The following is a 12,560-nucleotide window of genomic DNA, read 5'->3' on the forward strand; positions in this document are numbered from 1 at the left end:
CATAACACAGCCATGGTGTCCACACAGACACACACATGGTTCCATAACACAGCCATGGTGTCCACACAGACACACACATGGTTCCATAACACAGCCATGGTGTCCACAAAGACACACACATGGTTCCATAACACAGCCATGGTGTCCACACAGACACACACATGGTTCCATAACACAGCCATGGTGTCCACACAGACACACACATGGTTCCATAACACAGCCATGGTGTCCACACAGACACACACATGGTTCCATAACACAGCCATGGTGTCCTCAGCTTAGATCGTAACAATAGAAAGGCCACTTTAATTCTCTATTTAAAAACATTGTAACAGCAGGCAGAACACTGTGTCGTACAACAGGAAGGTTCAAATACATTTCAAACAGGGTTTAATAAGGAGAAAACATTCAGAGAGGAGGAAGAGGAAGAGGGGTTTAATAAGGAGAAAACATTCAGAGAGGAGGAAGAGGGGTTTAATAAGGAGAAAACATTCAGAGAGGAGGAAGAGGAAGAGGGGTTTAATAAGGAGAAAACATTCAGAGAGGAGGAAGAGGGTTTAATAAGGAGAAAACATCCAGAGAGGAGGAAGAGGGTTTAATAAGGAGAAAACATTCAGAGAGGAGGAAGAGGAAGAGGGTTTAATAAGGAGAAAACATTCAGAGAGGAGGAAGAGGAAGAGGGTTTAATAAGGAGAAAACATTCAGAGAGGAGGAAGAGGAAGAGGGTTTAATAAGGAGAAAACATTCAGAGAGGAGGAAGAGGGTTTAATAAGGAGAAAACATTCAGAGAGGAGGAAGAGGAAGAGGGTTTAATAAGGAGAAAACATTCAGAGAGGAGGAAGAGGAAGAGGGTTTAATAAGGAGAAAACATTCAGAGAGGAGGAAGAGGGGTTTAATAAGGAGAAAACATTCAGAGAGGAGGAAGAGGAAGAGGGTTTAATAAGGAGAAAACATTCAGAGAGGAGGAAGAGGGGTTTAATAAGGAGAAAACATTCAGAGAGGAGGAAGAGGGTTTAATAAGGAGAAAACATTCAGAGAGGAGGAAGAAGAGGTGGGGGGGGGGGGGGGTATGTTTAACATATGTGCCTCAGAATAGGGACAGAAGTGGGGTACGTTTTAAAATGGCACCCTTCTCTTCCTACATATTGCAATACTTTTAAACAAAGCCCTATGGGCTCTAGTCAAAAGTAGTGTACTACTGTATATAGGGAATAGGGTGTGATTTGGGACATAATCGTGGAACTACTGTATATAGGGAATAGGGTGCGATATGGGACTTTATATAGGGAATAGGGTGTGATATGGGACTGTATATAGGGAATAGGGTGTGATTTGGGACACAGCCGTGAAACTACTGTATATAGGGAATAGGGTGTGATTTGGGACATAATCGTGGAACTACTGTATATAGGGAATAGGGTGTGATTTGGGACACAGCCGTGGAGTACATATATCTACAGGAAATAGTGAATGTGTAAACAACATGCAGTACGCATTCACCTAGAACAAACATACTTCATATACACACAGGTATACACACCTCTATACACACACCTCAATACACACAGGTATACACACCTCAATACACACAGGTATACACACCTCAATACACACAGGTATACACACCTCAATACACAGGTATACACACCTCAATACACACAGGTATACACACCTCAATACACACAGGTATACACACCTCAATACACACAGGTACACACACCTCAATACACACAGGTATACACACAGGTACACACACCTCAATACACACAGGTATACACACAGGTACACACACAGGTACACACACAGGTATACACACAGGTATACACACACAGGTATACACACACAGGTATACACACACGGGTATACACACAGGTACAGACACCTGTACTCAATTCAACTACCGGTAGTGAACACGATCAGAAATAGTGAAGTCATGACAGCGTTTTCCTTGCTATTGTATCATACCCCTCCTCCTGTGCAAATAGGCACATGTCTTTATTCTGTACATATCATAGTCAACTTCCTTCACAACACTGCCCTTAAAGGACTGCATTTAGAGATCTACATGACCAGAGGTTGTTCTATACTGTTCCATATTACCAGAGGTTGTTCTACATGACCAGAGGTTGTTCTATACTGTTCTACATGACCAGAGGTTGTTCTATACTGTTCTACATGACCAGAGGTTGTTCTATATGACCAGAGGTTGTTCTATATGACCAGAGGTTGTTCTACATGACCAGAGGTTGTTCTATACTGTTCTACATGACCAGAGGTTGTTCTATACTGTTCTACATGACCAGAGGTTGTTCTATATGACCAGAGGTTGTTCTACATGACCAGAGGTTGTTCTACATGACCAGAGATTGTTCTATATGACCAGAGGTTGTTCTACATGACCAGAGGTTGTTCTACATGACCAGAGGTTGTTCTATACTGTTCTATATGACCAGAGGTTGTTCTATATGACCAGAGGTTGTTCTATACTGTTCTATATGACCAGAGGTTGTTCTATATGACCAGAGGTTGTTCTATATGACCAGAGGTTGTTCTATATTACCAGAGGTTGTTCTATATGACCAGAGGTTGTTCTACATGACCAGAGGTTGTTCTATATGACCAGAGGTTGTTCTATATGACCAGAGGTTGTTCTATACTGTTCTACATGACCAGAGGTTGTTCTATTCTGTTCTACATGACCAGAGGTTGTTCTATATGACCAGAGGTTGTTCTATTCTGTTCTACATGACCAGAGGTTGTTCTATATGACCAGAGGTTGTTCTACATGACCAGAGGTTGTTCTATATGACCAGAGGTTGTTCTATATGACCAGAGGTTGTTCTATACTGTTCTACATGACCAGAGGTTGTTCTATATGACCAGAGGTTGTTCTACATGACCAGAGGTTGTTCTACATGACCAGAGGTTGTTCTACATGACCAGAGGTTGTTCTATACTGTTCTACATGACCAGAGGTTGTTCTATATGACCAGAGGTTGTTCTACATGACCAGAGGTTGTTCTATTCTGTTCTACATGACCAGAGGTTGTTCTATATGACCAGAGGTTGTTCTACATGACCAGAGGTTGTTCTATATGACCAGAGGTTGTTCTACATGACCAGAGGTTGTTCTACATGACCAGAGGTTGTTCTATACTGTTCTATATGACCAGAGGTTGTTCTACATGACCAGAGGTTGTTCTATACTGTTCTATATGACCAGAGGTTGTTCTATACTGTTCTATATGACCAGAGGTTGTTCTATATGACCAGAGGTTGTTCTACATGACCAGAGGTTGTTCTATACTGTTCTATATGACCAGAGGTTGTTCTATACTGTTCTATATGACCAGAGGTTGTTCTATATGACCAGAGGTTGTTCTATATGACCAGAGGTTGTTCTACATGACCAGAGGTTGTTCTACATGACCAGAGGTTGTTCTATACTGTTCTACATGACCAGAGGTTGTTCTATACTGTTCTACATGACCAGAGGTTGTTCTATACTGTTCTACATGACCAGAGGTTGTTCTACATGACCAGAGGTTGTTCTATATGACCAGAGGTTGTTCTATACTGTTCTACATGACCAGAGGTTGTTCTATACTGTTCTATATGACCAGAGGTTGTTCTATACTGTTCTACATGACCAGAGGTTGTTCTATATGACCAGAGGTTGTTCTATATGACCAGAGGTTGTTCTATACTGTTCTATATGACCAGAGGTTGTTCTATACTGTTCTACATGACCAGAGGTTGTTCTACATGACCAGAGGTTGTTCTATATGACCAGAGGTTGTTCTATACTGTTCTACATGACCAGAGGTTGTTCTATACTGTTCTATATGACCAGAGGTTGTTCTATACTGTTCTACATGACCAGAGGTTGTTCTATACTGTTCTATATGACCAGAGGTTGTTCTATACTGTTCTATATAAAGGTGTGTGTTTGTGATGGAACAAATCAACCCTCTTGAACTGAAATAGGATGGGGCGGGTAAAATGCAACACACCGTACAGTACCTAGGCTTACCAAACACACACTACACCCCCCCCCCCCCTCGTGGGGTCCAAATATTAACCGTGAAACAAGGTCTCTGTGTGTGATAAATAATATGGGCATGTGACCTGGTTCATATCTCCTCTGTCTAGATCAGACCACCTCGTCTCTCGATTGAGACGTCTCTCTCTCTCTCGGTGTGTGTGTGTCATGTGAGACGTCTCTCTCTCGGTGTGTGTGTCCGAGACGTCTCTCTCTCTCGGTGTGTGTGTCCGAGACGTCTCTCTCTCTCTCGGTGTGTGTGTCCGAGACGTCTCTCTCTCTCTCGGTGTGTGTGTCCGAGACGTCTCTCTCTCTCTCGGTGTGTGTGTCCGAGACGTCTCTCTCTCTCTCGGTGTGTGTGTCCGAGACGTCTCTCTCTCTCTCGGTGTGTGTGTCCGAGACGTCTCTCTCTCTCTCGGTGTGTGTGTCCGAGACGTCTCTCTCTCTCTCGGTGTGTGTGTCCGAGACGTCTCTCTCTCTCTCTCGGTGGTGTGTGTCCGAGACGTCTCTCTCTCTCTCGGTGTGTGTGTCCGAGACGTCACTCTCTCTCTCGGTGTGTGTGTCCGAGACGTCACTCTCTCTCTCGGTGTGTGTGTCCGAGACGTCACTCTCTCTCTCGGTGTGTGTGTCCGAGACGTCACTCTCTCTCTCGGTGTGTGTGTCCGAGACGTCACTCTCTCTCTCGGTGTGTGTGTCCGAGACGTCACTCTCTCTCTCGGTGTGTGTGTCCGAGACGTCACTCTCTCTCTCGGTGTGTGTGTCCGAGACGTCACTCTCTCTCTCGGTGTGTGTGTCCGAGACGTCACTCTCTCTCTCGGTGTGTGTGTCCGAGACGTCACTCTCTCTCTCGGTGTGTGTGTCCGAGACGTCACTCTCTCTCTCGGTGTGTGTGTCCGAGACGTCACTCTCTCTCTCGGTGTGTGTGTCCGAGACGTCACTCTCTCTCTCGGTGTGTGTGTCCGAGACGTCACTCTCTCGGTGTGTGTGTCCGAGACGTCACTCTCTCGGTGTGTGTGTCCGAGACGTCACTCTCTCGGTGTGTGTGTCCGAGACGTCACTCTCTCGGTGTGTGTGTCCGAGACGTCACTCTCTCGGTGTGTGTGTCCGAGACGTCACTCTCTCGGTGTGTGTGTCCGAGACGTCACTCTCTCGGTGTGTGTGTGTTGTCTGAGACCTCTCTCTCTCTCTCGGTGTGTGTCTGAGACCTCTCTCTCTCTCTCGGTGTGTGTCTGAGACATCTCTCTCGGTGTGAGTGTGTGTGTGTGAGTGTGTCATGTGAGACATCTCTCTCTCTGTGAGTGTGTGTGTGTATGTGTGTGTGTGTGTATCATGTGATCTCTCTCTCTCGGTGTGTGTCTGAGACGTCTCTCTCTGTGTGAGTGTGTGTGTGTGAGTGAGTGTGTGTGGTCTGAGACGTCTCTCTCTCGGTGTGTGTGTGGTCTGAGACGTCTCTCTCTCGGTGTGTGTGTGGTCTGAGACGTCTCTCTCTCGGTGTGTGTGTGGTCTGAGACGTCTCTCTCTCGGTGTGTGTGTGTGTGTGTGTGTGTGTGTGTGTGTGTGTGTGTGTGTGTGTGTGTGTGGTCTGAGACGTCTCTCTCTCGGTGTGTGTGTGGTCTGAGACGTCTCTCTCTCGGTGTGTGTGTGTGTGTGTGTGTGTGTGTGTGTGTGTGTGTGTGTGTGGTCTGAGACCTCTATATAGAACAGACTATCTATAATTATATAAAGTTAATAACATCGGATCCATTATAATAATACCACCAGAGATTATATTCAACCACTTCCTGACTAAAACATCCTGTTACCCCCCTCCCCCCTCCACCCCGACTCCAGATACACAGTATAACCTTTAAAATATAGTGACGTCTGTCCTTGATGTTCAGTTAAATGTCCATCACACTGTATATATCTCTTCAATATCATACATCAGGATGTTTACGACACCAAAACATCTGAATATTTAAATCCACATCTGAAACACTTCTTCAGTGTTCTGTCCAGAGACTCGTCCATTTAGAGGGAACCCCCCCTCAATGAACAAGAGCTCTCACGTCTTCCTGTAACATATAAACAGTTGTTTTGTAGTGAGACAGGAACAAGCCCAAAGCATTGTGGGAGGGGGAGGGGGGCGGGGCTACTGTAGTGAGCACCAGCATGTCCTTCCTACATGTACTGTCTCTTCTTTCTGTCACATCAGGACTTTCTAAGATCCAGGCCCTCGGTACGAGCTTCATCCTTCCTCTTCATGGCTGGTGTGTCTGGTAGTGCTGTGTCTCAGTCTGTCTGTGTTGGTCTCTCTGTGTGTTCAGAGCTTGTCTCCAGTCTGTGTAGGTCTCTCTCTGTGTGTTCAGAGCTTGTCTCCAGTCTGTGTAGGTCTCTCTGTGTGTTCAGAGCTGGTCTCCAGTCTTGTTGCTGAGTCCCAGAGCCTGAACCACGTCAACACTTAGTCCGCTCTTCAGTGTCCTCCTCACTGCAACACACAGAAACACAATGTCAAATGAGAACAATGCACACACACGTTACCACGTCAACGCGTCTCAGGGATAAAAAAACAACAACCACATATCCATTTCACACCTCCCACTGGCCCTATTCCCTATATAGTACACTACTATAGACCAGAGCCCTATTCCCTATATAGTGGTATTACTATAGACCAGAGCCCTATTCCCTATATAGTACACTACTATAGACCAGAGCCCTATTCCCTATATAGTGGTAATACTATAGACCAGAACCCTATTCCCTATATAGTGGCACTACTATAGACCAGAGCCCTATTCCCTATATAGTACACTATTATAGACCAGAGCCCTATTCCCTATATAGTGGTACTACTTTAGACCAGGGCTCAATAGGGTGCCATTTTGGATGATGTCACACACCATTTTGTGAAGGTTCTTGTACACGTTACTGAGACGTCAGGATGTCAGTTGAGAACAGAACAGGTATCAGTTCTTCATTTCTGGGAGAATGAAAAGCTGGGTATTTACTATATAGTGTCTGATATCTTTAGAGAGGAACTAACAACAGAGATATTATGGGCCCAGGGAGATAATGCTCTGTTGTCCAGATAAACCTCTGTTATGGACACACATCATACTGTGGATGGGACACACAAGGACATAGAGACACAGACAGGGACAAAAGGGCTTATCCCTTAGTGGCGTCACACATCTAGCCTTGACCCTTGACCCTTTTCAGGTACAGGAGGTGGAATCACAATGAGACCAAGATGGAAGACAGTAGTCACCAAGCCTCGTCTAGTAGGACTACAGAGTGGACGGAAGATAGTCACCAAGCCTCGTCTAGTAGGACTACAGAGTGGACGAAGACAGTAGTCACCAAGCCTTGTCTAGTAGGACTACAGAGTGGAGGGAAGACAGTAGTCATCAAGCCTCGTCTAGTAGGACTACAGAGTGGACGAAGACAGTAGTCACCAAGCCTCGTCTAGTAGGACTACAGAGTGGACGAAGACAGTAGTCACCAAGCCTCGTCTAGTAGGACTACAGAGTGGACGAAGACAGTAGTCATCAAGCCTCGTCTAGTAGGACTACAGAGTGGACGAAGACAGTAGTCACCAAGCCTCGTCTAGTAGGACTACAGAGTGGACGAAGACAGTAGTCATCAAGCCTCGTCTAGTAGGACTACAGAGTGGATGTCTTTTGTTCCAGCCAAACACTACTGTAACTGGTATCGACCAGATTGAAGACCTTGATTAGTTGACATATTGTATTATTGACTGTATGTTTGTTTATTCCATGTGTAACTCTGTGTTGTTGTTTATTCCATGTGTAACTCTGTGTTGTTGTTTGTGTCACACTGCTTTGCTTCATCTTGGCCAGGTCGCAGTTGTAAATGAGAACTTGTTCTCAACTAGCTCACCTGGTTAAATAAAGGTGAAATAAAAAAATATATATTTTTAAATTAGGTGCTGGGCTTGAACAAAAGCCTGCACATCTACAAGGCTAGTGATGAACGGTGGGAGCTGTATGGAATGGTAGTACAGTAGCCTCTCTACACTCAGCTGTATGGAATGGTAGTACAGCCTCTCTACACTCAGCTGTATGGAATGGTAGTACAGTAGCCTCTACACTCAGCTGTATGGAATGGTAGTACAGCCTCTCTACACTCAGCTGTATGGAATGGTAGTACAGTAGCCTCTCTACACTCAGCTGTATGGAATGGTAGTACAGTAGCCTCTCTACACTCAGCTGTATGGAATGGTAGTACAGCCTCTCTACACTCAGCTGTATAGAATGGTAGTACAGTAGCCTCTCTACACTCAGCTGTATGGAATGGTAGTACAGTAGCCTCTCTACACTCAGCTGTATAGAATGGTAGTACAGCCTCTACACTCAGCTGTATGGAATGGTAGTACAGTAGCCTCTCTACACTCAGCTGTATGGAATGGTAGTACAGTAGCCTTTACACTCAGCTGTATAGAATGGTAGTACAGCCTCTCTACACTCAGCTGTATAGAATGGTAGTACAGTAGCCTTTACACTCAGCTGTATAGAATGGTAGTACAGTAGCCTCTCTACACTCAGCTGTATAGAATGGTAGTACAGCCTCTCTACACTCAGCTGTATAGAATGGTAGTACAGTAGCCTTTACACTCAGCTGTATAGAATGGTAGTACAGTAGCCTCTCTACACTCAGCTGTATAGAATGGTAGTACAGCCTCTACACTCAGCTGTATGGAATGGTAGTACAGTAGCCTCTCTACACTCAGCTGTATGGAATGGTAGTACAGTAGCCTTTACACTCAGCTGTATAGAATGGTAGTACAGCCTCTCTACACTCAGCTGTATAGAATGGTAGTACAGTAGCCTTTACACTCAGCTGTATAGAATGGTAGTACAGTAGCCTCTCTACACTCAGCTGTATAGAATGGTAGTACAGCCTCTCTACACTCAGCTGTATAGAATGGTAGTACAGTAGCCTTTACACTCAGCTGTATAGAATGGTAGTACAGTAGCCTCTCTACACTCAGCTGTATAGAATGGTAGTACAGCCTCTCTACACTCAGCTGTATAGAATGGTAGTACAGTAGCCTCTCTACACTCAGCTGTATAGAATGGTAGTACAGTAGCCTCTACACTCAGCTGTATGGAATGGTAGTACAGTAGCCTCTACACTCAGCTGTATGGAATGGTAGTACAGCAGCCTCTCTACACTCAGCTGTATGGAATGGTAGTACAGCCTCTCTACACTCAGCTGTATGGAATGGTAGTACAGTAGCCTCTACACTCAGCTGTATAGAATGGTAGTACAGTAGCCTCTCTACACTCAGCTGTATGGAATGGTAGTACAGCCTCTCTACACTCAGCTGTATGGAATGGTAGTACAGCCTCTCTACACTCAGCTGTATGGAATGGTAGTACAGCCTCTCTACACTCAGCTGTATGGAATGGTAGTACAGTAGCCTCTCTACACTCAGCTGTATGGAATGGTAGTACAGCCTCTACACCCAGCTGTATGGAATGGTAGTACAGCCTCTCTACACCCAGCTGTATGGAATGGTAGTACAGCCTCTACACTCAGCTGTATGGAATGGTAGTACAGTAGCCTCTCTACACTCAGCTGTATGGAATGGTAGTACAGCCTCTCTACACTCAGCTGTATGGAATGGTAGTACAGTAGCCTCTCTACACTCAGCTGTATAGAATGGTAGTACAGTAGCCTCTCTACATTCAGAGCAGATCACTTGGGAAATAACAGGTGAAGAAACAGAGAGAGTTTAGTTTAGTTGAAGGGATCAATTCAACAACTGGCTCTGGTCTACTTAAAGGCCCCTCCTCTCCATGTTGTAGTACTCACACGACTTCCTGTTGAGGCGGGAGCGTTTGCGTGTCTTGGGGCTGGACGGCCTCTCTGAGGGGCTCCTGGTAACAGACTTGACTAGCCGATCCATGATCTCATCCGTAGCATCATCCTGGGAGCTTGCACTGTCCTCTTTGGCTACAGACATCTGGGATGGACTAACTGGGCCTAGACCTGGGGAAGGAATTCAAATCAAACTTTATTTAAAATGGGGAAGGAATCAAATCAAACTTTATTTAAAATGGGGATGAAATCAAATCAAACTTTATTTAAAATGGGGAAGGAATTCAAATCAAACTTTATTTAAAATGGGGATGAAATCAAATCAAACTTTATTTAAAATGGGGAAGGAATCAAATCAAACTTTATTTAAAATGAGGATGAAATCAAATCAAACTTTATTTAAAATGGGGATGAAATCAAATCAAACTTTATTTAAAATGGGGAAGGAATCAAATCAAACTTTATTTAAAATGGGAAGGAATCAAATCAAACTTTATTTAAAATGGAGATGAAGCATTGGAAGAGGAGGAAACAAACATAACATTTTATTGGTCGTATTTAACAGATGTATTGGTGTCCTATAAATATATTTAACAGATGTATTGGTGTCCTATAAATATATTTAACAGATGTATTGGTGTCCTATAAATATATTTAACAGATGTATTGGTGTCCTATAAATATATTTAACAGATGTATTGGTGTCCTATAAATATATTTAACAGATGTATTGGTGTCCTATAATATATTTAACAGATGTATTGGTGTCCTATAAATATATTTAACAGATGTATTGGTGTCCTATAAATATATTTAACAGATGTATTGGTGTCCTATAAATATATTTAACAGATGTATTGGTGTCCTATAAATATATTTAACAGATGTATTGGTGTCCTATAAATATATTTAACAGATGTATTGGTGTCCTATAAATATATTTAACAGATGTATTGGTGTCCTATAATATATTTAACAGATGTATTGGTGTCCTATAAATATATTTAACAGATGTATTGGTGTCCTATAAATATATTTAACAGATGTATTGGTGTCCTATAAATATATTTAACAGATGTATTGGTGTCCTATAAATATATTTAACAGATGTATTGGTGTCCTATAAATATATTTAACAGATGTATTGGTGTCCTATAAATATATTTAACAGATGTATTGGTGTCCTATAAATATATTTAACAGATGTATTGGTGTCCTATAAATATATTTAACAGATGTATTGGTGTCCTATAAATATATTTAACAGATGTATTGGTGTCCTATAATATATTTAACAGATGTATTGGTGTCCTATAAATATATTTAACAGATGTATTGGTGTCCTATAAATATATTTAACAGATGTATTGGTGTCCTATAAATATATTTAACAGATGTATTGGTGTCCTATAATATATTTAACAGATGTATTGGTGTCCTATAAATATATTTAACAGATGTATTGGTGTCCTATAAATATATTTAACAGATGTATTGGTGTCCTATAAATATATTTAACAGATGTATTGAGGTTGTAGTGAATTGCTTGTGTTCCTGGCTCCAACAGTGCAGTAATATCTAACTAAATGCTTGTGTTTCTAGCTCCAACAGTGCAGTAATATCTAACTAAATGCTTGTGTTTCTAGCTCCAACAGTGCAGTAATATCTAACTAAATGCTTGTGTTTCTAGCTCCAACAGTGCAGTAATATCTAACTAAATGCTTGTGTTTCTAGCTCCAACAGTGCAGTAATATCTAACAATGCACAACAATACAATGCCATTGGAACACAGGAGTGATGGTTGCTGATAATGGGCACCTATGTAGATATTCCATAAAAAATAAGCCGTTTCCAGCTACAATAGTCATTTACAACATTAACAATGTCTACACTGTATTTCTGATCCATTTTAAGACATTTTTTTGCTTTTCTTTGATAAACAAGGACATTTCTAAGTGACCCCAAACTTTTGAACGGTAGTGTGTGTGTGTGTGTGTGTGTGTATGTGTGTATATATATTTAGTTCTCTCCAGAGACTGATAGTGTGTGTGTGTGTGTGTGTGTGTGTGTGTGTGTGTGTGTGTGTCTGTGTGTCTGTGTCTGTGTGTGTGTATATATATTTAGTTCCCTCCAGAGACTGATAGTGTGTGTGTGTGTGTGTGTGTGTGTGTGTGTGTGTGTGTGTGTGTGTGTGTGTGTGTGTGTGTGTGTATGTAGTTTACTCCAGAGACTGCTGGGATGCATATGGATTTATTCCTCTTCATTATAAATACCAACCCATTCCAGAGTGAGCACCATGTTAGCAGACAGAGAACCTGCTGGGTGTGTGTGTTGGTGTGTCTGCATCCCTGTGTGTCTTACTGCGGTAGCCCCGGTTGCGGCGCAGGTTCCCCTGGTGGTCGGTACCGCTGGAGGTGTTCAGCATGTTCTTCATGTTGTCATGATCCTCCTGGGCTGGATCTGGATCTGGAGGCCTGGAGACAAGGGAGGGGCTGTCCTGGGACTGGGGAGACACCACCCCCGAGAACTTCTCCGTCTGAGAGTGGGGAGGAGAGAAGAGGGGGGGGGGAGAAGGAGGAAGGGAGAAAGTGAGAGGAACGGAGAGAGAGAGGGGGGGGGGGGGAGGGAGAAAGTGAGAGGGAGGGAGAGAGGAGGAGAGAGGGAGGAAGAGAGAGAGAGGGAGGGAAGGAGG

General features: G+C 43.4%; 1 protein-coding gene across 1 annotated transcript in view; it reads right to left on the bottom strand.

Annotated features, from left to right (window-relative positions):
• Positions 1-5,788: 5,788 nt before the first annotated feature.
• The window catches only part of LOC116359550 (FH1/FH2 domain-containing protein 3), a 60,971-nt gene continuing 54,199 nt past the window's right edge, over positions 5,789-12,560 (bottom strand). The window contains exons 16-18 of the mRNA XM_031812357.1: positions 12,230-12,404; positions 9,863-10,039; positions 5,789-6,509 (exon numbers count right to left, since the gene is read on the bottom strand). Coding sequence (XP_031668217.1) covers positions 6,427-6,509; positions 9,863-10,039; positions 12,230-12,404 — 435 coding nt within the window. The 3' untranslated portion in view covers positions 5,789-6,426. The remainder of the gene's footprint in view (positions 6,510-9,862; positions 10,040-12,229; positions 12,405-12,560) is intronic.

Source organism: Oncorhynchus kisutch, unplaced genomic scaffold (assembly GCF_002021735.2).
Source record: "Oncorhynchus kisutch isolate 150728-3 unplaced genomic scaffold, Okis_V2 Okis03b-Okis08b_hom, whole genome shotgun sequence".
NCBI lineage: Eukaryota > Metazoa > Chordata > Actinopteri > Salmoniformes > Salmonidae > Oncorhynchus > Oncorhynchus kisutch.